Source organism: Cyclopterus lumpus, chromosome 8 (genome assembly GCF_009769545.1).
Source record: "Cyclopterus lumpus isolate fCycLum1 chromosome 8, fCycLum1.pri, whole genome shotgun sequence".
In the NCBI taxonomy this organism is placed as follows: Eukaryota; Metazoa; Chordata; class Actinopteri; order Perciformes; family Cyclopteridae; genus Cyclopterus; species Cyclopterus lumpus.
Window position 1 is genome coordinate 4,401,598 of NC_046973.1, and position 23,526 is coordinate 4,425,123.

The 23,526-nt window shown below is 43.3% G+C and overlaps 4 protein-coding genes and 10 non-coding genes across 17 annotated transcripts; 13 read left to right on the forward strand and 1 right to left on the reverse strand.

Moving 5' to 3' along the window:
• Window positions 1-932: 932 nt before the first annotated feature.
• Window positions 933-11,456, forward strand: map3k14a (mitogen-activated protein kinase kinase kinase 14a). Of its 4 annotated transcripts, none has more exons than XM_034538448.1 (16): window positions 933-1,061; window positions 5,350-5,629; window positions 5,718-5,799; window positions 5,887-6,109; window positions 6,393-6,782; window positions 6,865-6,999; window positions 7,084-7,213; window positions 7,447-7,575; window positions 9,000-9,104; window positions 9,203-9,360; window positions 9,482-9,632; window positions 9,925-10,224; window positions 10,324-10,433; window positions 10,603-10,741; window positions 10,838-10,938; window positions 11,037-11,456. In XM_034538448.1, the coding sequence occupies exons 2-16, from the start codon at window positions 5,365-5,367 to the stop codon at window positions 11,196-11,198; spliced, it is 2,580 nt and encodes an 859-aa protein (XP_034394339.1). In that variant the 5' UTR covers window positions 933-1,061; window positions 5,350-5,364; the 3' UTR covers window positions 11,199-11,456. The 4 variants fall into 4 exon arrangements, with proteins under 4 accessions (XP_034394339.1, XP_034394341.1, XP_034394340.1 ...); XM_034538450.1 differs by lacking the exon at window positions 933-1,061 and adding an exon at window positions 1,085-1,191; XM_034538449.1 differs by lacking the exon at window positions 933-1,061 and adding an exon at window positions 3,750-3,914.
• An 800-nt stretch (window positions 11,457-12,256) lies between these two features.
• Window positions 12,257-15,653, reverse strand: LOC117734463 (apoptosis regulator BAX-like). Its single transcript, XM_034538452.1, has 6 exons — window positions 15,388-15,653; window positions 14,609-14,657; window positions 14,367-14,522; window positions 13,923-14,058; window positions 13,692-13,796; window positions 12,257-13,592 (listed from the first exon to the last, which is right to left on the reverse strand). Exons 1-6 carry the CDS (start codon window positions 15,416-15,418, stop codon window positions 13,494-13,496), a joined length of 576 nt encoding a protein of 191 aa, XP_034394343.1. The 5' UTR covers window positions 15,419-15,653; the 3' UTR covers window positions 12,257-13,493.
• Window positions 15,652-17,902, forward strand: LOC117734464 (40S ribosomal protein S11). Its single transcript, XM_034538453.1, has 5 exons — window positions 15,652-15,783; window positions 16,266-16,406; window positions 16,635-16,710; window positions 17,192-17,321; window positions 17,703-17,902. Exons 1-5 carry the CDS (start codon window positions 15,685-15,687, stop codon window positions 17,824-17,826), a joined length of 570 nt encoding a protein of 189 aa, XP_034394344.1. The 5' UTR covers window positions 15,652-15,684; the 3' UTR covers window positions 17,827-17,902.
• LOC117735741 lies at window positions 16,477-16,560 on the forward strand. Its single transcript, XR_004609934.1, has one exon. It is a non-coding gene; the product is annotated as a small nucleolar RNA SNORD35 (small nucleolar RNA).
• LOC117735728 lies at window positions 17,012-17,095 on the forward strand. The gene has a single exon (XR_004609922.1). It is a non-coding gene; the product is annotated as a small nucleolar RNA SNORD35 (small nucleolar RNA).
• Window positions 17,516-17,600, forward strand: LOC117735720. Its single transcript, XR_004609915.1, has one exon. It is a non-coding gene; the product is annotated as a small nucleolar RNA SNORD35 (small nucleolar RNA).
• A 1,089-nt stretch (window positions 17,903-18,991) lies between the features above and the next one.
• On the forward strand, window positions 18,992-22,482 carry LOC117734728 (40S ribosomal protein S11-like). The gene is made up of 4 exons (XM_034538990.1): window positions 18,992-19,006; window positions 19,812-20,033; window positions 21,711-21,786; window positions 22,268-22,482. The coding sequence occupies exons 1-4, from the start codon at window positions 18,992-18,994 to the stop codon at window positions 22,465-22,467; spliced, it is 513 nt and encodes a 170-aa protein (XP_034394881.1). The 3' UTR covers window positions 22,468-22,482.
• LOC117735718 lies at window positions 20,104-20,187 on the forward strand. The gene has a single exon (XR_004609913.1). It is a non-coding gene; the product is annotated as a small nucleolar RNA SNORD35 (small nucleolar RNA).
• On the forward strand, window positions 20,589-20,672 carry LOC117735738. The gene has a single exon (XR_004609931.1). It is a non-coding gene; the product is annotated as a small nucleolar RNA SNORD35 (small nucleolar RNA).
• LOC117735722 lies at window positions 21,124-21,208 on the forward strand. Its single transcript, XR_004609916.1, has one exon. It is a non-coding gene; the product is annotated as a small nucleolar RNA SNORD35 (small nucleolar RNA).
• Window positions 21,552-21,635, forward strand: LOC117735717. Its single transcript, XR_004609912.1, has one exon. It is a non-coding gene; the product is annotated as a small nucleolar RNA SNORD35 (small nucleolar RNA).
• LOC117735740 lies at window positions 22,088-22,171 on the forward strand. Its single transcript, XR_004609933.1, has one exon. It is a non-coding gene; the product is annotated as a small nucleolar RNA SNORD35 (small nucleolar RNA).
• Window positions 22,483-22,625: 143 nt separating the features above from the next.
• Window positions 22,626-22,710, forward strand: LOC117735723. Its single transcript, XR_004609917.1, has one exon. It is a non-coding gene; the product is annotated as a small nucleolar RNA SNORD35 (small nucleolar RNA).
• A 344-nt stretch (window positions 22,711-23,054) lies between these two features.
• On the forward strand, window positions 23,055-23,138 carry LOC117735719. The gene has a single exon (XR_004609914.1). It is a non-coding gene; the product is annotated as a small nucleolar RNA SNORD35 (small nucleolar RNA).
• The last annotated feature ends 388 nt before the right edge of the window (window positions 23,139-23,526 follow it).

A 23,526-nucleotide genomic window follows, 5' to 3' on the forward strand; every position in this document is an offset into this window, starting at 1 on the left:
ACATTTTATATATATATATATACATTGATGTATTTTAATCCAGTGTTAATGCCATTGTCTGATTAATACTTGTGGGCAAACAAAGCAAAGTCCATTTAAAAACCATTGTAGGTTATGGTATGTTGTTTTATATGATCAAACCTGCACATATTTTATATAATTCCATAAACAGTTAGTTTCAAACAGACCGTATTATGCCTTTATCAAAAGTGGTACTAGTGTGAATGGGAATGAATGTCTTTTACATTTTATTTTCCGACACATGTTGGTGCTGTCCTTCTTTAAATCACAGTGCCCAGGTCAACAGTTTATCTTATTGTACAGCCGTGTTTTTAAAATGACAAAAAACAACAAAGGATCATGAATGTAATCCCAGTACGGTATGATTACCATTAGGCAACCTATAATGTCAGCTACATGTCAGTATAGACAATAATACAGCAATGCCTGTTGTCAGTAGTTTAGGACTCCATCTTGTGGTGAATCTGTGTCAGTACAGATGCTCCTGTTTAGTGTGTTATATTTAAAGTTAGATCTATGTAGCCCAGTCTAACTTTATTTAAAGTAAGGAATCGTTATTGTGGGACCAGACAGCGAGCAACACTCGAAGAAAAACATTAAGGCATATTGGATTGGACAGAAAAACATTTTTAAAGTACTAGAACATAAATCACAATGATACTTTTAGCATGGGATTCAAGTGGGTAATTTGTATAATGCATTACAGCGCTGGGGCATTAAATCTCTTCCGTGTTCACACCTCCTCTCGCGAGGCGCTTACAGGAAGTCCGGAAATTTCAGTTTCAAAATAAAAACATAACTGCCATTTACAAAGAAATGTTTCCAGTACTCAAGTAGCACTAAAATATTATTAAAGTAAACAATTATTATGAATAATAATAATATTAGTGATAAATACATTGTATATTGTAGCATTCGGATACATTTGTTGTAAAATTGAGGGGATGTAAGACTTACTTTGAAAATAAAACCGGAAATCATTATCCTCGCTAAACACTGATCGGATCGCCATCGGCCGACGCCTACTAATTGGAAGATCGGTAAGTAAAACATCTACAGTACATTTATGTTTCAATATGATAGTTTCTCTTTGTTTTATGACCCCAGTCTTTATAATCTCCTTTGAGACGACGACTTTGTAAAGTCCCGACTTCTTCACGAACGACAAAGGTGACCTAAGTTTCATGTGAAATGGCGGTGAATCTACAAGGAAGTTATTTAATTCTTTGCGCCCGTGGAATCCAGATGTCTCCGATTAAAACAACCCTTTGTCCTTTTCGACTGTTGGTCGATGTTATGTAATGTCGGCTGTAAGAAGTTTCAGAAAAGTAGTACAACTTTGAAGATAAACCTAGCATGTTACAACTAGTGCTATACACATGTAATACCAAGGAAAACAAAGGAAATGTGTTATTACCAACTGCATCTAGCAGTTGCCATAACCATTATACAGCTTATATCCTCATTTCATGTCGCCTATTATTTAAATATGTCATGCCATTGTCTGCTCTTTTCGGCCTAGTTGACATATTAAACATGACGCCATTATTTACTCAGATATAATAGCTGTACATGTATCAGCCTTGCCAGGTGATGTAACTATGTGTTGAGTGGAAGTCCTGCTGTTTCTCCACGCTGCACACACATTGTTGGCCTGGTGTCAAACTCCTGGCCTGCATTTATAGCTCAGCCGTCGTGCAATGTCCTTTTTACTTATAGAGAAAGAAAGGGCAGAAAATACTTTTCACTGCACCAGGGTGTATATGACGACACTATAGAGGAGTTTACGACATGGCTGTAGTAGAACACAACATACAATGTGTATAATGAAGGGCAGATTTAAAGTTCAATATGCTTCTTCTTCCTCTGTGTCAGAACATGTGTATTTTACATAATTACCTAGCATTCACAACAGTAATATTTGAGGGGACGAATGCCTTCGGTTGACGATTAAGATGTATTTTTTATTGTCGATTCATCTGCAGAGACTTAATTGCTGGATGAATCAATGCATCTTTTGATTATAAACTGTCAGAAAATGGTGAGAAATGTGCGTTATGATGTCTCAAAGTTCAAGCGGATGCCTTCAAATTTCTTGTTTTGTCAGATCAAAACAGTTCAAAACCCGAATAAATTCACTACACGCTGATATAAGGCGTACAAGGCGGATCACACCGCAGCCTATGTAACGTAACGTACAAAACATGATGAAACGAATTAAGATTTGCAGAAAAAAAGGTGGGAACACAGGACTCAATGACATGTTCTTCATTCTAGTTAATAATTGAAGAAACCCCCAAAAAAGGGGAAGTAAGAAGAGACACAGCATGTTTTCTTAAATGCTCTGGACATGTGTAGTCCAGGTCTGGGACACTTTCCTGAGAAGCAGCCTGCGTTTCCCTGAAGGAATGCTCGGCTGTGTGTTTTCTGTGGCCGACTTCAGGTTCAGACCCTTTTCCCTGTCCTTACTAAAGGCTTTGGAATTTCATTAATCTGTGTGGGTGTGCAGTAGAAGTCGGCTCAATATAGCCACTGACTATGTGGAGTTTAGCTCCGAGTTTCTCTGCAGAACTAGATTAAAATGTATTGTACCACAATATATATATATATTAGGACGTATGTTTGTGTACTTATTAGGTACATGTGTACAACCTCATGTAGTCCAACGCAACCGCTCATAACTGAGTTGAGATGATTCACTTCCTGTTAAAGCTGGAGAGAAATCACAAACATTCATTGGTTCAAGTTTTTCAATTGCTACTTTTCAATTATTTTTAATTGAATATTTTCAGACAAAACATTACTGTGGGAAATTGGTATTCCCTTTTATTGTTTCTGATATTTTATAGCTTAAAATAGAGCTGCAAATAATGATTATGTCCCTTATTGATTAATCTTCTATATATTTTTTCAGACTAACAAAAACCCAAAGTTATTTAGTCTACTATTCCAGATGGTTTTATAGGCTGTATCTTTTGACCACGTTTGGGATTTGAGAGTCACTGCTTTAAGAAATCTGCCGTACGACTTCTTTTCCAGCAAAGTTTTGAAACCAGTCGTGCAAACCAAAGCCTTTACTGCTTCGGCCTAATTCTACCAGCGTTTCTGAGATACCGTTGCCATGACATGACGCCGTCGCCTCTCAAGCGGTGCTCTGAATTTCCTGTTTGCTGCTGCATGCGTCGTTTTTTTACACGAGTACGTTTGTTTTGCTGCCGAGAAGAAAAGCAAGTGAGATTATTTTCAAGACATGTCATATAGTGGAGAGTGTGTGTGGGACTCAGATATTTGGCTCCAGGGGCACACGTGCTCTGTAGGAGGTGAGAGCCCACGAGAGGTCACAAAACTATTTCTACTACTTCTGTCCTGGAGTTAGAAAAAACATCTTGTTGGTCCCTCTTCTGCTTGTTATTGGACTTCGATGCCACGCTGTGACGATCACGTCCATTAATGTCCAAGTTTATCTTGACATAGTGTTTTTTTTTAACTGCCTGTAGTTCACAGTTGGTCATCAAAAGCATAACCAAACATGTTATCCTTTAATCTAGTCAAATGGAAGAGCAAGCCCTGTTGAATGGAGGGAGGGAGGGAGGGGACGGGGGAGTATGGGGAAGTGGAGATGCATTTTCCATAAATCCTTGTCTGTAAGCTCTCCCCCCCCCCACACCGAGAGAGAGAGTTTACGTCTACACGCCTCCCATCCTCTCACACACACAGAGTTGTTTTTGTGGTTGTGTTGATCGCAGTCGGGTTTTCTCCATTTCCTTTCCACGTAAAGTCCTCGGGGTGTGGTGTCAACGCGGCCGTAGAAGGAAGTGACAGTTGAACCGCTCTGTGTAGTGGCTCCTGCAGTGCATGAAGTCGGCACACACACACACACACGCGCACACCAGGTAATGACACCACCAAACAGGCTTTCATTGAAGCTCGACTCCGGTTTGATGTCAGGCTCGTGTCGGTATTGTCAAAAGCGAGAATGAGTAGAAACAACCGGGGACATGTGTTTTAGCTGCCAAGCAACTGTTTTTCGTCAAGATATCAGGATGGATGTCGGTATTGAGCTTTTTATTATTAACCAGCATGTTTACGGACCTGCAGATAAGCGCTGCAAATGTAGTTTGCGCTTTTCAACCGGCATTGAATGCACCATGTGACCATGTGCGGAAGAGGAAAGAGTGTCGGTTGAGACAGTCGCGCACACCCGGGGTCGTACATTTAGCCCCGGCCAATGCGCTGCAGAGGACTTCCTCTGAGCTCCGTGCATTTTACGACACGGTTGCACCTGTCAAAACAAGGCCAGGGTTGAGCTTCCGGGTCTCGAAAGTTTCGGTCCAAGTGATCATCGTTGTCCCGAACGCACTTGACTTCCAACCCCACCGGTAAAGAAGCCTGCTAGTGTGTGTATTTACCTGTTGAGTCAAGTGTATGAGCTCCTCCACAGGCGAGCCAGGCAATAACTAATTGAACGTGTTATCCCTCTTAAAAAAATGAACCTAAACAATATTAGGAGCTAGTTTTAGAATGAAATGAAAACCAATGAAATCTATATAAAAGTTAGTCGAGCTTTTAGCTTGAAAAATAAGACTTGTCTTTGGTTTGTCACTGTCTAGTTTGTCCTCTTTTTTTGGGCCACTCTGACATTATCAGAACAAAAGTCTGTTGTTGCGTTATGTGGAGGCACAAACTTCACACCATTTAAAGGCCAGTCACCAGTAGCGACCATGTGACTTGTGGACGTGTTGCAGTCACATTCATTGTGTGGGATCACATGCCGCTAAATGTTGTTTGTAAAGGAGACAAATGCATTGCCATTGATTGCTGCTGGAGAATATACAATATTATGAATTGGAGTCGATTCATAGAATATTAATCAGCAACAATTTAGATTTTTTTTAAAGCAAAAATGCCAACGTTTTGCTGGTCCCAGCTTCCAGTAAGGATTTCATTCAATGGTCAGTCAGATGAATATTTTTTTGGGCCGGTGGCCGGACAGAACGTGACATTTTGAAGATGTCCACTTGGGCTGGGGGTAATTACAATGGGAATTTATGTAGATAAAAGGATTAATCAAGAAAATAATCTGCAGATGAATTTGCGGCCTTATAATAAACTCTCATCAGGCAACGTGTCGTCAATCAACTCCATTAATCTACAAACGTGTTTGATCAAGTCGTTCTCAGACACACGGTGCCATTGGGGGTTTCAGAGCTGCTTCCGCCTTATATGATCAGTTATAACTACAGAATATTACTTATTTGACATTAATGACTGATGACAAAGCACTCGACTCATCGGTTGCTTGCTGTGATGTTCTTGTTCTCTCTTCAGATTCAAGCAGTTGAAATGGCGGTGAGGCAAAGGATTTTCAACTCGACGGCACCCTTCTCCGGGTCGCCCAAAGCGGAGCTGAAGGGGTCTTACCCATCCTGCTCGGCTGCAGACCAGGAGGCGGAAGAGGAGGAGGAGGAGGGGGAGGAGGGGAAGGACAGCAAAATGGGGTACATAGCCTGCCTCAGCCCTTTGATAAATAAACTCCTTACACATGGGACTGCGGAGCAAGTGGGAGAAATGCCACTGAAGACCTCGACCTTCATTGCCCAAGCGGAATGTAAATATTGTCTTTTTAATTTCTTTTTAATCATAATGGATGAAACGACTGTCTGGACAGAGGGTCTAACACACTGTGCTCTCCTCAGGTGAAACCCAGGACTCTCAAGAGTTCAGTCCGTCCTGCTTCGAGCGCTCCTTTTTTCCCTCCCCGAACTGCTTCACCAGCAGGTATGACCTTATTGCGTCTGCATTTCGCACTCCGTTAGTTTTGCAGAGTTTTTTTTCCTTTAATTTGACATCGTTGCCACACTTCAGTCTTCCCTCAGAGTACAACAATGTGGCGTGGCCAACCGCGGCCTGCATGCAGGAGCTGGGCATCTCGTCGGCACAGCTCACCCCGAGAAAGAAGGCCAGGAAGAGACAGAAGCGCAAGGGGAGGAAGAAACTGGAGAAGAAGAAGGAGAGGCAGCGGCACAGACACCGAATGCGCTCCGGAGTCCCTGAACAGGAGAGTGGAAGTTCTCTGGTCCGGGTCCTGGTAAGAACTCGAGTTATTCTCCACATCTCGTTGAGTCTCGCATATGAAAAACACATAGAAACTGCCAATAAGTCAAACTTGAGAGAATGTTTTCCTTGTGAATCATCTCCGAGGGGAAAAAGTGCCACATTCTCGCCATTCCAATGCAAACATCAGCTTTTCTGTGTTGTGGAAGGGAATCGTCGAATTCCGACGACGCTGCCCCTCACGGCCTTGAGAGCTCTCCTGAGAATGTAAACACCGTGGAGTCTGATCCGCCATGCTTTTTGCTTGTGTCTCGTAGGATGAGTTGTCCCTGGGAGGGAGAAGCGGCCTCAGCACTTCTTGCTCTAGCAGCTTTGAAAGCTCCGAGGAGCAGCACGGGGGGCCTTCTCCCTACAGCCGACAGATCTACAACACAGGCTCCAGCTGTTCTCCCCTCAACTGGGGGGACCCGGTCTGCAAGCCCCTCTCCAGTCTCCATTCCTACGGCCAGGACAGCGTCTCGGACTCCCTCAGCAGTCTGGGAGACTGTTTTCTGGCTCTTGCTGGCCTCAGGGGCAGCGTCAGTCAGGGGGACCCGTGCTACGCCGGGCCCTTTTTCAAAGATGTGGAGAGGGACGTAAGAGAAGAGGAAGAGAAGCGCTCGGCAGCCGGCTCTGTCAGCACTGAGGGAATCATCTTTTACAATGAAGTACGCTCTGCTTTACGTCCGTCTACTCTCTGTCTTGCTTTGAAATGCGGCTCCGCCAAACTAACTTGTATTGTTCTGTCAGAAAATCCAGCCGGTGGACTCCGAGTACAAGGAAGGGAGGGAGTATGTCCTCACACAGTTTATCAAGGAGGGCTCCTTCGGGGAAGTACACAGCGCTCAAGATGTCAACACAGGCTTCAAATTCGCTGTCAAAAAGGTAACGGGGTCTCTTTTTGTTCATTTTGTTTCCTGCCTGGTTTTAAAGTGTGCTCACCCTCTTGTCCTGCCCCTTTCCCCACAGATCGCCCTGAAGAGGTTCAGCAGTGAGGAGGTGGGTGCGTGGAGTGCCCTCAGATCTCCTCGCGTGGTGGAACTCTTTGGAGTGGTCCGCGAGGGGCCGAACGTTGTCCTCATCATGGACCACAAATCTGGTAAACGAGCCTTTCACCCTTTTTTTTTTTTTTTATGCCGATGTTTCCGTGAGACGCGAATGAGTGTTGAGCCTCCTTGAAGTGCTACGATGGGTTAATAAACACGATGACAGATATTTTCCTTTGTCAGCCAATTCCAGGCTTCAACAATTGAATCAGACAATGCGCATCTGTAAATATGAAGAAGATATCCCTCAGTGTTGGTCCTGGTCTCACCGTACCTGTTATTCCAGGCTCCCTGGGCCAGCTGATAGCGGAGCGCGGCCGGCTGCCAGAGGACCTGAGTCTCCACTACCACTCGCAAATCCTAACAGCGCTGGAGTACCTGCGGAAGAAAAAAGTGGTGCATCTAGACATTAAAGGTATGTTATACATACACACATACATTATAAATCATTTAGGTTAAAAAGGTTATATTGAAAAGTCAAAACACGATGAGGAAAACTGATTTGAACTCTTGAATGTCCCTAAGCCACGTAGTAACTGATGTGTGACGTATTCAAGTCGGTTCTCTAAAGACAGATAGACACAAGAAGGAATTACATTTCTTAAATAAAACCAGATGCCTCCGGTGAAAAGTTGAAACTGAATTAACTTTTTGGAGAGAAGCCGCCCGACGTCACGCTGCGGTAGCCAATCACATCAGCGGCAATCCAAAAAGTGCACAACCCAGCCATGAAGGGGGGCGGGGCGGGGTGGGGGTGGCATGGGGTGACTGCCAACCTCCTCCAACCTGGCAGAGGTCATTTTAGGTCTCAATAACGATATGTATCGCAATGGAGCATGTCTTCTGGTATATCGATAAGTAGTCGAGTACTTGGTTGAGCTGTTGGCAGTAGATAATTAACAAAGTATAACGTTTTTTCTCATTCAATTAAGAACTTAAGTACAAAATAATCAGATTTTCTAAGAAATTTGTGCTTGTTATCATCAATTTAAACGTACATAACAAAATATTAAATAATTCTGAAACGATTTTGATACCACCCCCTCCCCTCCCCCCCACAGTAAACAGTCCAACTAAATGTGTCATTTTTTACTTGTTAGTGGAAAACAAACACACACACAGAGAGAGATTTGTAATTCGTTCTCATCATAGGATTTTGTGTGCAGCTGTTGTGTGGAACACAAGTGTCATAGATACAGTAGATTTGATCCTCTGCACCTGTGTTGTGAAACCAGACTACCACAGTGAAGACGACGGGCTGGGAATTTCCCACAGTGTGACTCACCGCTGATCTTTTAGAGGCGGCGCATGAGCACAGAATCAGGAGAGCAAGAAAGAAAGGGAGAACGAAACCGAGCGGGGGGATGGGACGAGGAGCAGGAAGTAGTTGGCGAGAGAGAAGAGAGACAAAAAGAACAAAGTGCAATGACAGAAAGAAAGAAAGAAAGCAGAAGATGAAAATAAAGTGGAAAGAAGTGTACAAATGAAAAAAGAACAGGGAAAGAGAAACACAAAAAATGAGAACCGAGTTAGAGGAAGAGAATAAAAAGACTGAAACAGGAAGACAACACAATGGCGCCGTCGCTGCTCAGACGCCACCTGGTGTCTGTTTGCTGCTAGACGCCACATTCATTCCTCATTAAAGTGTTTTCTGCAGCAGCTGTCCCTCGGTGACGTCATATCTCCCTCTCACTTGTTGCCTCTTTTTATCTGGAGGCTGCTTTGTGTCTGTGCACAGCTGCCCTGTTTCTATTTATGTCATTCCACAAACTACACAGCACAAGTCATGGAAATCAGCGGCAATGCAGTAGATTATTTATTGTGCTCGTTTTCCCACAGCTGACAATGTGTTGCTGTCGGAGGACGGTCGAGACACCTTCCTGTGCGACTTTGGACACGCGGAGAGACTCGACACTCGAGGCCAGAGCCTCAGCGGGTCCAACGGTAAATACTGTTGCAACACTAGCGATTTCAGTTGTGAAGATCAAATGTGTCCACCCGCGTGTCATATTTCACGGTTTTCCCAATGTGACGCGATGCAGATCTGAAGGGCACGGAGACCCACATGGCCCCCGAGATCGTGAAAGGGGAACCCCGCGGGGCCAAAGCAGATGTGTGGAGCAGCTGCTGTACGTTACTGCACATGCTCAATGCGTGTCAGCCGTGGACCAGATACTACACCTGTAGACTTTACCTGAAGGTACGCTTCACAGCGACACACAGAGAGCACAGTCGGCGGGTTTCCGTCGCAGACGTTCACGTCGGCTCGTCGCCGTATTCAGATCAGCCTTTGACCGAGTGCGTCTTTGCGATGGTAACAGATTGCCAACGAGCCGCCGCCGCTGAGGGAGATTCCGCCCAACTGCAGCCCTCTCACAGCGGAGGTTCTCAAGGCGGGTCTTCAGAAGGATCCGGCCAAGAGGGCGTCGGCGTCTGAACTCAAAGGAAAAGCTGCCAGAGCTCTGAGAGAAGGTAACGAAGCCTGCACGGTGCATCCACACACACATCCATAAACAGTCAAATCCACTATGTAAGTAACCAATTAGGGCAAATTTGGTTATTGTCCATAGCTTAAAAACATCACATATGTTGAAGTTAGCGAGCTAATGGCAGCAGCTCATAGGCAAGACAAAAATAATTTTTAAACGCAAACAAATTGTTGTTGGTAATGTTTAGGGAGACTTTAGAAAGTAATCGAGCCCCGTGAGTGCATCATCGTCTTCCAATTGTGAAGCCTCATTGTTTCGTGTCTGTGTGACTGCAGTGGGAGGACTCACCAGTCCAGTGAGGGGGCCTTTCACGGAGCCCTTGTACATCGCCGACAAACCTCCGGACCGTCTGCAACTTGTCAACAGCAGCGTGAAGTATGAGGACGAGCATCAAGAGCCTGTCGGGAAAGGGATCCCAGCAGGCAGCGGGCCGGAGGACCTGGAGGACGACCACGGAGAAGAGACAAAGCGAGACTCGCCTTCCCGTCCACAAACGCTGATCTCTGAGCCGAGCTACAAGAGGGGCAACAGGGTCACCACTGTGCCTGAACTTGAGCTGCGTAAACTGGAGCGAGGTGAGCCCCCCCCCCCCCCCCCTCTCAGAGGTCTGCTTCGCTTTCTTCTGTTAAATGTTCGATCTCCGCTCATCGTTTTCCCCCCCTCTCGTTTGGCAGATTTCTACCTGAGCAGTCTGTCCCAGCTGCACTCTGTCGAGATGCAGGAGCAGCTCTTGTCGTGTCTCAGCAGTGACCCGTATTCCACCTGGGAGCCGTGGGACAAAAAGGTGACCCAGCATTCACGTACATGTCTGATCTAGTGTGGTGAATGAGGATCTGCGGTATCAGTTTGGGCCCAAGTCATCGCTTTGATTGCCATCACAGATGTAGACATTTTAAGACCTTTTTATAGAAATGTATTCATTTGTTCATCCAGCTTCCTCTTTCTTATTCCAGGACTCCGGCCGCTGGTCTCTGAGTCCAGGAGACGACTTCAGCTCCGGTGTCTTCTCCTACAACAGTCAGCCAGACGTGCCGGTCTCCAGTCTGGATTTGTTGAGTCACACCCAGATGCCACCGCCCAGCTGCTTCGAAGGTGAGAAAACATTAAACTTGTCTCTCTTTTTAAAAAACTATTTAGTGCCGCACCAAACTGTAACATGTGCACCTCTCTGCTCTGCGATTGGCTCAGGGGTGGACGTCTGCATCAGAGACTTCAACAGGAGGAGCATCCGCATCAGGGAGACGCGGCGGGTGAAGGTGGGCCACATCGCCACAGGAATCAGTGATCAGGTTAGGGCAAGCCGCCTCCCACACTCTTATGTGTCTGTTTCTGTTTTTTTGTTTTTTTTAAAGCATCTGTTTAATGCTGACGGGTGCTCCTTTTTTAGATCACCGAGAGGGTTTTCACCCTGGAAACCCAGCGGGGCGGGCAGGTTGCTCACGATGAGGAGGTGCAGGAGTCCGGTCTGGAGCTCAGCTGCGTTCCTGCTCCCGACTTCAGCTCAGCCTGGAGGTGGAGGATCCGAGACGGAGTGCTGGAGACGAGATAGAGACTCCCCTCCGGCTGCTCAGCCGTCCTGCACGTGGCCTTATGTAGCGTCGGTTCAAATATTTGCCTTGAGTTTGTCTCGATGTGCGAGGTGCTTTCACACGGGCCAAGAATAAATCCACCCCGTGTCTCATGTTTTAAATGCCATGAAGGGGCGTGGATGCGTGGATGCGTTTGTTTTGTTGTTGTTTTTGTTCACTGTGACGCAGCCTTTCTTATTGCGTGTGTGCATTGAGTCAATAAACAGCATCGTAAGCTACGCAGCGTGTGATTACATTATTGATCGCACTGATTCACCATGCAGTCTATACTACAGTATTCAATAACTCAGTGACTATGAATATTTCTGCTGTATTCTAACTACTCAATAACCTTGTTTGATGTTACATTTAACTGCAGTTTCTAGGTTATAAATACAATCTGAACACTATTTTCACCTGCTGGCGAACTTCTGGTCAAATTGTCATATGTGATACAGTAAATCACTATTGGATGCCCTTCTGACCTTTCCACCATCGCCACTGAGAACAGAAATCCCCCCCAAAAAAACACAAACCACAATTTAACAGTTGAAAGTTGCCGTCTTACTGCAATGCCAGGATGTTCATGACATTTGCAGGGGACATTCTTGAGGTTAAATCTCAGGGGTTTTAGTGACCCCTGACCTTTCCACCAGCACTGTCCCCAGGCTGTATTTTCCACTTGTAATATCAAAAGCAAACCATTACAATTTACTAAGCATATGAATACTTTAGAGTCTTAAAACACTTCCAACAAGCTAAAATATACACTTTGCTGACTGTGATTTCATTTCAGCAGAAAAGTACCAAATGTACATATTTTAGCAAAGCATTTAATACCTCCCTCAAGACATATTTTATATGTATTGCTCCGATAGTGTAAATGAAGTTAAACAACTCTCTTGACTCTACTGATGCCAGCGTCAGACATGTTGATTTGCAGCCTCGAGGAGTCTCGCTTGTGTAAAGATCAGTTTCATTTTTATATTGATGCCACGGCAAACCCATTAAATATCCTCCACTTATTACACATAGCTACAGTCAGCGTTAAAAGATTTATTTCTCATATTACAACAGACAAGATCACAGCAAAAATGATTTTCAGGGGGACTGGAAACTAATTTCAGCCTTACAGATGTGATAGAAAACCGTGAAAATTGGAGAATATCAAAGTGATTCCAGAGTAAAAAAAAACACCAAAAGGCACTGACAAACAAGAAGAATGTATAAAAAGCTGTTTGCTGTGTTTGAATATCGCCAGTAGACGTACAGTACTTTGAATCTGTGTGACGTGAGGTAAGCATCTCATCTTCCACCGGAAACGTCATGAGATGTCGCACCACAAACACCACCACGCAGGGTTGGCTTCTTCAGAGTGGGCGCCACATTAAGGTCACGATGCTGGTCGAAACGCCCAAAAAGTAGCATATGATTAAATGTTGCACAGGATTTTTGCTTGAGTTCATGCGACCGTCTTACCATAAGAATGATTCATGTTGAATGTAAACATAACTTTGTACATAAATCCCTGTTGTGGCACTTAAAGTTATCCACTGAAAAGAAGGTTGAGCTGTGCATTCATTTGAGCCCAAATATTATTGTAGATGATTTGTCTTCGTCTTTCTGCTTAATCAAATAATTGTTCGCGAGTAATATCTGTTCTTAACTCCAACATTTGCCAGCAGAGCGTTGCAGATTTACACCAGTTGACACTCACAAATACATATGAAAATGGATTCTCTAGCACCCTGATGAGGCGGATGAAGCGAGTGGGGAGATCAGAAAAGCAATCTGAGTGGAAGAAAAAACGAAATAATGCAAAAGAAAACCGATAAAATTGAAGTCAAATATTTTTGCTCCATATATCTTTCAGGGCCGATAACAGAATGCAATTACTTTTTTTGGGTGTCTATACCGAGTACAAAATAAATTACATAAAAAGGCATTCCCTGTTCAAGTCACCCAATCTCGCCACCTCAACCCTAGCCCCCCACACACACACTTTGTGCATGTAATCATGCTGCGGCCATCTTCCTCAGTGGCGTCGGGATTATGGGTGTGACAATGCGTTCAGTCTAACTCCCAGTCCTTGGAAATGAACGGGAGGCAGAAACGAAGAGTGGCTCTTCGTGTCCGAATACAAGCTCCTTCTCCACAACTTGTTCACTCTGCCGTAACTTCTTTCTGCTCACATTCAGATGTTCTTGTTCCTGTCCCCGTGAATCTCAGGCGTACTTCTTCCTTCCATCTTTCACACGTCCGCTCACACAAACGCCTCACATCTTGCGAATAACTAAAACAGTGGTGAGAACACCGGCCAGGAAAACTCCCACCGTCTGCCATGTGGGTGTGCCCAGGTGGGATCGGATACCCTCCTAAAAATCATCAACGACAGACACAAATATTAGCCATGCAAGCCAGCAATCAGGAGCGTATTTACTTATACATTATGAGTTCGATAGCTAGCTTCTTACCCAGCCACCTTGATCCCTGATCCAGTTGATCACATTTTCCTGGAGGTAGTCCATCGTCCAGTTGATTATTGTTCTGATGATATCAGGAATGTGGGTCACAAGAGCCTGAGAAGGTGTGAAAAGCGAGATGCTTCAGACGTTGGTCAGGTCTTTACTATTTAATCATAATACAGATACGTCTAAACTTTGTTTTGATTGCGAGGTGAAATACAAGCACGCTGCTGAACTCACCTTGATGACGAGTCGACAGGCAAAGTAGAACAGTGCAACCACCCTGCCCCAGTTGAATTTTCCATCTGAAAAGATCTCAACGCTAACTTTCATGAATATTTCTTTTGTGGGACTGAGCGAAGAGTCGTTTAACATTCTGGGGGGAAAAGAACATTCAGTGATTAGGGACAGGCTGATTAGACTGGTAAATACACGCTCATGAAGAACTCTTCAGGCCTCACACACACACACACACACACACACACACACACACACACACACACACACACACACACACACACACACACACACACACACACACACACACACACACACACACACACACACACACACACACACACACACACACACACACACACACACACACACACACACACACACACACACACACACACACACACACACACACACACACACACACACACACACACACACACAGCTCACTTGTGCAGCTCTACATTTCCATCCAACTCGTCTCCAATCTGCTGCAGGCACTGGGCCAGCTTCTTGTGGTTGGGGTCACACAGCTCTACTCCACCCAGCTGGGTCCTGGTCACCTCAGTATTGCCTCCATGTCGCTGAACCCGCTTGTAGATGAAACTACAACAGGGAGACACAAAATCTTAATAAAGTACGCTCTGACTTTGTTCAGTAATGAGGAGCCCAGCTGTAAACTACATACTCACTCTTTTAACAAAACAGCTCCTAGTTCCAGTAGCTGGTCTTTGTTATTGCCTGAAAGACAAAGGTCGGTGTTAAATTATCCGGATACCGTTTTACAGCCACTCATCCCGAATTTGAAATAAAAAAGGAGTGACATTTTGAGTATGTGCAGCTCCAATCTGAATATGATGCCACATTTTACAGTAGCCCCACTTGAAATAACGGAAAAGAAAGCTTGACATGTTGTTGATTATTCGTAGTTAACCTTAAAATGTACTCCCCGTGCTTTACTTTTGATATCCGCTGTGTCGGTCCGTCTGTTACGGAGACATTAGCAGTCGCGTTACATAAAGCCAGAACCTCATTTCCACAGTCTGTTACCGCCAGTTGTTTGCTAAGTTAATTGGGCTAACGTTAAGTCCATTTTGTCGAAGTTAGTGTTGTGGCTTCAAGATAATTGACGTGTGTCGAGCCCGAGAGCCCCGGCGGACTTTTAACGTTTTCTGAGTGAAACGACACAACCGTCGTTTCCCGTTGTGTTTGTTTCGGTTTTGTTCGCACATATTTGCTAACTCACTCCTGTAATAGCTATCGGCTAACCGAGCTAACGACCCAACGCTACAACAAACGGAGCAGAGTAACGGCTAATGTCTGGTTAGGTTAGACACCAAGAAAACGAGCTACAGAGGCAAAACAAAAAGCTACATATTCAAGTGTGAGATTATCTTTGTCTGAAACACTATTGGGGACGCTGTCACGGTCGATTTAATTTAAAAAGCATATTGCGGATGCTAGCTGGTACCTTCATCGCCTCCTCCCGGGTGTGATGCCATCTTGTTGTCTGTTTAGATCGCTCGCGAAGCACTTCCGTATAGTCATGTGACAGAATGATATCTGAGGTAACTGTTTTTCAGATGAGCTAATCTTCAAACACCCGACGGGAGTGATACAATAAGATGACATCATATAATTTTCATTGTTTTATTCTATTTATTTTTAAAACAATTTAAGACTTACATTACACGTCTATCGGTTGGTAAAGTAACGTTAAACGATATAAAACAAGAGTGTGTGCATTTTCAAGCCTCGCCTTTTTTGTATGTGCATACGTCACTTCCCGTGTCTCGAGCTCTTCCGTCCGCCGCGCGCACTATCAGGCCTCTTTACGACTCGGCAGGCAAAGATGGCGGATGTACAAGTACGTTTAGGAAAACGGCGTGGTGAATTTAAGTCGACATTTTTACATTTAAATTAACACATTTAGCGGTATATATTAAGTATGTGCCTTTACGTGGTCTTCATACACAACCACGAGCCATTTTGAACTACAGAGGGTTTTATTTCGGGCTTTTTTTGTTGTTGCCGTTCTGCATACCCTCGTGTAACGTTAAACTAGCTGAAATGCTAACTGGGATAGCTTAGCCTGCTACCACTTAACATTAACTTCTAGCAGAACATTGCTTTGTATACAATGTAAATAATGACCGTTTAATACATTCCCCATCAATTTTATTTATCGATGTATCGTTTGAGCTAAAGGTGGTCTTAAGTCCTTAATTATGGGAAGTAGGTAGTTAGCTAGTCATCTTTGCGAGGCCGGGCGGAGTTATGTGATGTGTCCTCCCAGCGCGTGGAAGTGTGACTGGCCATGTTAATGTCGATTATGTCTTTGTTCCACAGACCGAGAAGGCTTACCAGAAACAGCCCACCATCTTCCAGAACAAGAAGCGTGTTCTGGTCGCAGATGGGGGCAAGGAGGTCAAGGAAAAGCTCCCCCGCTACCACAAAAGTGTGGGGCTGGGCTTCAAAACCCCAAGAGAGGTAACTTGAATTATTCTGAAAAGTATCCAAACTAATGTAGAATAAGTTGGCGTTTATGTTACTTGTAAGTTGCAAATGATGTATTTCTCACGATGGTCTTCCAAGCCTTCATGGTTCTGACGATAGTGCCTTTTGGCAATGCTGATGCAGTTACAAATATTTCCTTATTTTATAGCAACGCAGCGTGCACGATGTGACTAACCATATTTAATTTTTTTTTTTTACCAGGCTATTGACGGCACTTACATTGACAAGAAATGCCCATTTACTGGAAATGTCTCCATTCGTGGCCGTATCCTCTCTGGTGAGTGTAACATTTTACAGTATGATTAAACTCTTGACCATTGACACTGGCTTGGGATGCTGCAACAGATACCTTGTCATTTAAAACCACAACAATATTATACTTTTGATATTTAGTGTACAGGAAACTTAAATTGTATTGTAATAGTGAAAATGATTTAATTCCAGCATTAGGTTAGTAATTTTCCTGACTGCAAATCAACATATCCTTGTGCAGGTGAAGCAACCCAAGCCAGAACCAGTCTTTACAGGGTAACTTATTACAAACTTTACATTGAATTTCCCTTTGCTTGTCACCGTCCAGCAAATGATGTTTTACTCACGATGGTCTTCCAAGCCCTCTGGGTTCTGACGACAATGCCTCATGGCAACACTGATGCATTGGCGTGACGATCCTATTGAAGATTGAGAGTTCACTGCAATGTCCAGGGTAAATTACAACACGATAATATTTACGTTCCTTCTGTGTGTTTGGTCTTCAGGTGTGGTGACCAAAATGAAGATGCAGAGGACCATTGTTATCAGACGTGACTACCTGCATTACATCCGCAAGTACAACCGCTTTGAGAAGAGGCACAAGAACATCTCTGTCCATCTGTCACCGTGCTTCAGGTAAGACACCGCTCGCAGGCTTTTAATTCAAAACATGCAACAGTCAGAAATTCAGTTTCAAGGAAAGTAATGCTGGTAATGGTTTAAAAAATAGTGCCGTTATTTCTATTCCCATATATACCAAATTGTCTTAATATATAGATCTGTTCAGATGTCAGTTTGTGTGGTTCTGTCCAAACAAGTTGATAACTTGCTGCAAATGATGATTTTCTCACGATGGTCTTCCAAGCTCAAGAAGCTTTGACGATAACTGCCTTTGGCAAACACTGATGCAGCTTCTCTTTACACCTCCTGCTCAAACATAGCTGAATCTTTATCGGCTTGGTCTTTAACAGATGTACCCCAATCACATGTTGATGTATTTGTTGTGTATTTCTACAGAGACGTCACCGTTGGAGACATTGTCACTGTCGGAGAGTGCCGACCACTCAGCAAGACCGTGAGGTTCAACGTCCTCAAAGTGACAAAGGCTGCCGGAGCCAAGAAGCAGTTTCAGAAGTTTTAGGTGGGATGGTGAACAGGAAGGCTGCTGTTGGCTAACTTGTCCCACTGTCAAATAAAGGAAATCTTGTTTAAATGACTTTCTGTGTTTTGTTGTCCTCAATCCTTAAATTGTTAAGCACCAAACCAGCTCTGCACCCTCTTCTTTTTTTTATGTGCAACTTATTAATCGGTGGGTGGTTGCCAAGGAGTTCTAGTTGGCCTCATTGGAACAGATGATTTATTAAATCTAGATATAATTAAGACGGATGGAATGGAACGTCTGGGGAAAAAAACCTGCCTTTGTTTTAGTAGAGTTGTGATTTTAGACAGTTATCAAAATCAGTGGGGACTATTAAAGTGGTTATTTTAAATCCTAATTTGTAAATATGTAATGATGTGTAACTGGATCATTGTTTTTTACGAGACAGTGATCATGCAATGTTTCTTGTGGTTTTTCTACGACTAATTTACTCGTAGATCTGATATCCGGTCAAATGAAACCTGGCAGCTATTATGTAATTGTTGACCTGCAGTCTGACTATTAAACAAGAGTAGAAGCATTACCAAGACCACAGTTAAGCTCAGCATTCGCTAGTAAATACAAAAGGTCCCTCACTTGTTCTGTCCAGATACCCATTGACTAGTCTTTCTATAATAAACACTACCAATTAAGGTGAATCTGAATACTTGATTGAGTTATTTTTTCTTAGGTTAGACACTATTGTAGAAAAAAGACTAGTAAATAGCAACTGGAGTACATACAAGATTCTTCACCTGTCATTTGTACACCTGTGAGCAAAGTGATCTAAAGGAAATGTGTTAAATAAACCCACCACCTACAGACCAATTGCACTGTCATCTAATATGCGGAAGATAACAGAAAGATGTTCATATAAGCTTGAGAAGAGAGGAATGCCGGCATGTTTTCAGAGTGGTTTTAGGAAGGGAAGGAACACCATGGACCCAGTGATAAGGCCAGAGAGTGAAATAAGGAAGGCCCAGGCAAATAAAGAGTCTGTCATTGCAGTGTTTGACCTATGACATGATCTGGAAGGAAGGTTTGCTATTTAAGATGCACACAATGGGAATTGATGGGAGAGTTTATAACTGGGTAAAGGATTTTCTTTTAGGAAGAAAAATTCAAGTACGGATTGGGTCAGACATGTCAAATCAATACTTAGTTAATAATGGTACGCCTCAAGGTAGTGTGATTGGCCCGCTACACTTCATTATGATTAATGACATATTCCCAAAGGTACTAGTAGATATAGGTAGATCTCTGTTTTCTGATGGGGCTTTTCGGAAAGTTAAAAAAACACAAAGGGTCTTTTTAACCAGGACAATAATCAAGGATGGGATGAAGCTAACAATGTATGGGAAAGGGTTGGAACATTTACATTTCTGGGAGTTCTTTTTGATTAACGGTTAACATTGGCAGACCATATCAGGAGAATATAGGAAAAATGCTAAAAAAAGTAATAAATACGACGATGTGTGTGACTTGTAGGGAATGGGGAGCCAGTTCATTACTGAAAACCATTTATGTGGCCTTGATAAGATCGGTGTTGGATTACGGAGGCATAGCATATGGGTCAGCAGCCAGGCACAGGCATTAAGAGTAGTGGAGCTTTTAAAACATCGAAATAGGAGAAATGCCACTGGATCAAAGGAGAAAACACCTAATGGCAAACTACTGGGCCAATTTACAGGGACACTTGTGTGGCCTGAAATCGATTGGTATTTATTAGAATTCAAAAGAAAAGGTATCAGGGATTTGTTAAGTGCATTTGAATATCAGGTAATGAAAGTATACAGTTAATTTACACAGATATATACGGATGGTGCTAAGAAGTAAGTATATTGTCTGATCCATACTCCGGAGCGGAAGGTGGCGGTAATGCGCCAATAAGATAAATGCCAAACCGCCGTTAAACTACAAGAAGAAGAAGAACCCTGGACAGCGAGAGATCCGATTGGCCCATTCCGTTACCGGAAGTAACTCGTTAGCTCGTCATCTTCACGAGGCCGGGCGGAACACGTGGAAGTGTGAATGGCCATGTTAACGTCGATGATGTCCTCGTGCCACAGACCGAGAAGGCTTTCCAGAAACAGCCCACCATCTTCCAGAACAAGAAGCGTGTTCTGGTCGCAGATGGGGGCAAGGAGGTCAAGGAAAAGCTCCCCCGCTACCACAAAAGTGTGGGGCTGGGCTTCAAAACCCCAAGAGAGGTAACTGGAATTATTCTGAAAAGTATCCAAACTAATGTAGAATAAGTTAGCGTTTATGTTACTTGTAAGTTGCAAATGATGTATTTCTCACGATGGTCTTCCAAGCCTTCATGGTTCTGACGATAGTGCCTTTTGGCAATGCTGATGCAGTCACAAGAGTGTCAAATATGTCCATATTTTATTATAGCAAAGCAGCGTGCACGATGTGACACTAACCATATTTTATTATTTTTTTTTACCAGGCGATTGACGGCACTTGCATTGACACGAAATGCCCATTTACTGGAAATGTCTCCATTCGTGGCCGTATCCTCTCTGGTGAGTGTAACACTTTACAGTATGATTAAACTCTTGACCATTGACACTGGCTTGGGATGCTGCTTTTGCCATTTACTGTACAGGAGACTTAAATTGTAAAATGCATTAGGCTAGTAATTTTCCTGACTGCAAATCAACATATCCTTGTGCAGGTGAAGCAACCCAAGCCAGAACCAGTCTTTACAGGGTAACTTATTACAAACGTTACATTGAATTTCCCTTTGCTTGTCACCGTCCAGCAAATGATGTTTTACTCACGATGGTCTTCCAAGCCCTCTGGGTTCTGACGACAATGCCTCATGGCAACACTGATGCATTGGCGTGACGATCCTATTGAAGATTGAGAGTTCACTGCAATGTCCAGGGGAGATTACAACACGATAATATTTACATTCCTTCTGTGTGTTTGGTCTTCAGGTGTGGTGACCAAAATGAAGATGCAGAGGACCATTGTTATCAGACGTGACTACCTGCATTACATCCGCAAGTACAACCGCTTTGAGAAGAGGCACAAGAACATCTCTGTCCATCTGTCACCGTGCTTCAGGTACGACGCCGCTCGCAGGCTTTTAATTCAAAACATGCAACAGTCAGAAATTCAGTTTCAAGGAAAGTAATGCTATTCAGTTTCGAGGACATCTAATTTATAAGCAAATGGTTTGATAAAAAGTGCCGTCATTTGTATTCCCATATATAACAAATTGTCCTAATGTATAAATCTCTTCAGATGTCAGTTTGTGTGGTTCTCTGTCCAAACAAGTTGATAACTTGCTGCAAATGATGATTTTCTCACGATGGTCTTCCAAGCTCAAGAAGCTTTGACGATAACTGCCTTTGGCAAACACTGATGCAGCTTCTCTTTACACCTCCTGCTCAAACATGGCTGAATATTTTATTGATGTGTAGTTTCAGCTACAGGTGGTTTTCAGTCCTTAATTAGAGGAAGTAGCTCGTCATCGTGGAAGTGTGAATGGCCATGTTAACGTTGATGATGTCCTCGTTCCACAGGCCGAGAAGGCTTACCAGAAACAGCCCACCATCTTCCAGAACAAGAAGCGTGTTCTGAGGTCAAGGAAAAGCTCCCCCGCTACCACAAAAGTGTGGGGCTGGGCTTCAAAACCCCAAGAGAGGTAACTTGAATTATTCAGAAAAGTATCCAAACTAATGTAGAATAAGTTAGCGTTTATGTTATTTGTAAGCTGCAAATGATGTATTTCTCACGATGGTCTTCCAAGCCTTCATGGTTCTGACGATAGTGCCTTTTGGCAATGCTGATGCAGTTACAAATATTTCCTTATTTTATAGCAACGCAGCATGCACGATGTGACTAACCATATTTAATTTTTTTTTTTTTACCAGGCTATTGACGGCACTTACATTGACAAGAAATGCCCATTTACTGGAAATGTCTCCATTCGTGGCCGTATCCTCTCTGGTGAGTGTAACATTTTACAGTATGATTAAACTCTTGACCATTGACACTGGCTTGGGATGCTGCAACAGATACCTTGTCATTTAAAACCACGACAATATTATACTTTTGACATTTAGTGTACAGGAAACTTAAATTGTATTGTAATAGTGAAAATAATTTAATTCCAGCATTAGGTTAGTAATTTTCCTGACTGCAAATCAACATATCCTTGTGCAGGTGAAGCAACCCAAGCCAGAACCAGTCTTTACAGGGTAACTTATTACAAACTTTACATTGAATTTCCCTTTGCTTGTCACCGTCCAGCAAATGATGTTTTACTCACGATGGTCTTCCAAGCCCTCTGGGTTCTGACGACAATGCCTCATGGCAACACTGATGCATTGGCGTGACGATCCTATTGAAGATTGAGAGTTCACTGCAATGTCCAGGGGAGATTACAACACGATAATATTTACATTCCTTCTGTGTGTTTGGTCTTCAGGTGTGGTGACCAAAATGAAGATGCAGAGGACCATTGTTATCAGACGTGACTACCTGCATTACATCCGCAAGTACAACCGCTTTGAGAAGAGGCACAAGAACATCTCTGTCCATCTGTCACCGTGCTTCAGGTACGACGCCGCTCGCAGGCTTTTAATTCAAAACATGCAACAGTCAGAAATTCAGTTTCAAGGAAAGTAATGCTATTCAGTTTCGAGGACAACATCTAATTTATAAGCAAATGGTTTGATAAAAAGTGCCGTTATTTGTATTCCCATATATAACAAATTGTCCTAATGTATAAATCTCTTCAGATGTCAGTTTGTGTGGTTCTCTGTCCAAACAAGTTGATAACTTGCTGCAAATGATGATTTTCTCACGATGGTCTTCCAAGCTCAAGAAGCTTTGACGATAACTGCCTTTGGCAAACACTGATGCAGCTTCTCTTTACACCTCCTGCTCAAACATGGCAAAATATTTTATTGATGTGTAGTTTCAGCTACAGGTGGTTTTTAGTCCTTAATTAGAGGAAGTAGCTTGTCATCGTAGAAGTGTGAATGGCCATGTTAACGTTGATGATGTCCTCGTTCCACAGGCCGAGAAGGCTTACCAGAAACAGCCCACCATCTTCCCGAACAAGAAGCGTGTTCTGAGGTCAAGGAAAAGCTCCCCCGCTACCACAAAAGTGTGGGGCTGGGCTTCAAAACCCCAAGAGAGGTAACTTTTAATTATTCAGAAAAGTATCCAAACTAATGTAGAATAAGTTAGCGTTTATGTTATTTGTAAGCTGCAAATGATGTATTTCTCACGATGGTCTTCCAAGCCTTCATGGTTCTGACGATAGTGCCTTTTGGCAATGCTGATGCAGTCACAAGAGTTCCAAATATTTCCATATTTTATTATAGCAAAGCAACGTGCACGATGTGACACTAACCATATTTAATGTATTATTTTACCAGGCGATTGACGGCACTTGCATTGAGTAGCAGTTTCAGGTGGGACGGTGAACAGGAAGGCTGCTGTTGGCGAACTTGTCCCACTGTCAAATAAAGGAAATGTTGTTTTTAAATGACTTTCTGTGTTTTGTTCTCAATTTCTAAAATAGTTTAGCACCAAAGAATCCATACACCAATCCAGCTCTGCGCCCTCTTTTTTTTTTCTTAGTGCAACTTGGTGGATGACGGAGTTCTAGATGGCTTCATTGGAACAGAAATTATCTGCTTAATTAAATCTAGATATATTTAAGACTGAAAGGGAATG

Coding starts and splice junctions, on each gene's coding strand:
- map3k14a (XM_034538448.1), top strand. CDS start 5,365: ATGGCGGTGAGGCAAAGGATTTTCAACTCGACGGCACCCTTCTCCGGG. Junction 5,800..5,886: donor CCGAACTGCTTCACCAGCAG/GTATGACCTTAT, acceptor GCCACACTTCAG/TCTTCCCTCAGAGTACAACA. Junction 9,361..9,481: donor CCTGTAGACTTTACCTGAAG/GTACGCTTCACA, acceptor CGATGGTAACAG/ATTGCCAACGAGCCGCCGCC.
- LOC117734463 (XM_034538452.1), bottom strand. CDS start 15,418: ATGGCATCACACCCGGGAGGAGGCGATGAAG. Junction 14,658..15,387: donor CCCGGGAGGAGGCGATGAAG/GTACCAGCTAGC, acceptor TTTGTCTTTCAG/GCAATAACAAAGACCAGCTA. Junction 14,059..14,366: donor GGAAATGTAGAGCTGCACAA/GTGAGCTGTGTG, acceptor TTTTCCCCCCAG/AATGTTAAACGACTCTTCGC.
- LOC117734464 (XM_034538453.1), top strand. CDS start 15,685: ATGTGCATACGTCACTTCCCGTGTCTCGAGCTCTTCCGTCCGCCGCGC. Junction 15,784..16,265: donor CAAAGATGGCGGATGTACAA/GTACGTTTAGGA, acceptor TTTGTTCCACAG/ACCGAGAAGGCTTACCAGAA. Junction 16,711..17,191: donor TCGTGGCCGTATCCTCTCTG/GTGAGTGTAACA, acceptor TTTGGTCTTCAG/GTGTGGTGACCAAAATGAAG.
- LOC117734728 (XM_034538990.1), top strand. Junction 20,034..21,710: donor GCTTCAAAACCCCAAGAGAG/GTAACTGGAATT, acceptor TTTTTTTACCAG/GCTATTGACGGCACTTACAT. Junction 21,787..22,267: donor TCGTGGCCGTATCCTCTCTG/GTGAGTGTAACA, acceptor TTTGGTCTTCAG/GTGTGGTGACCAAAATGAAG.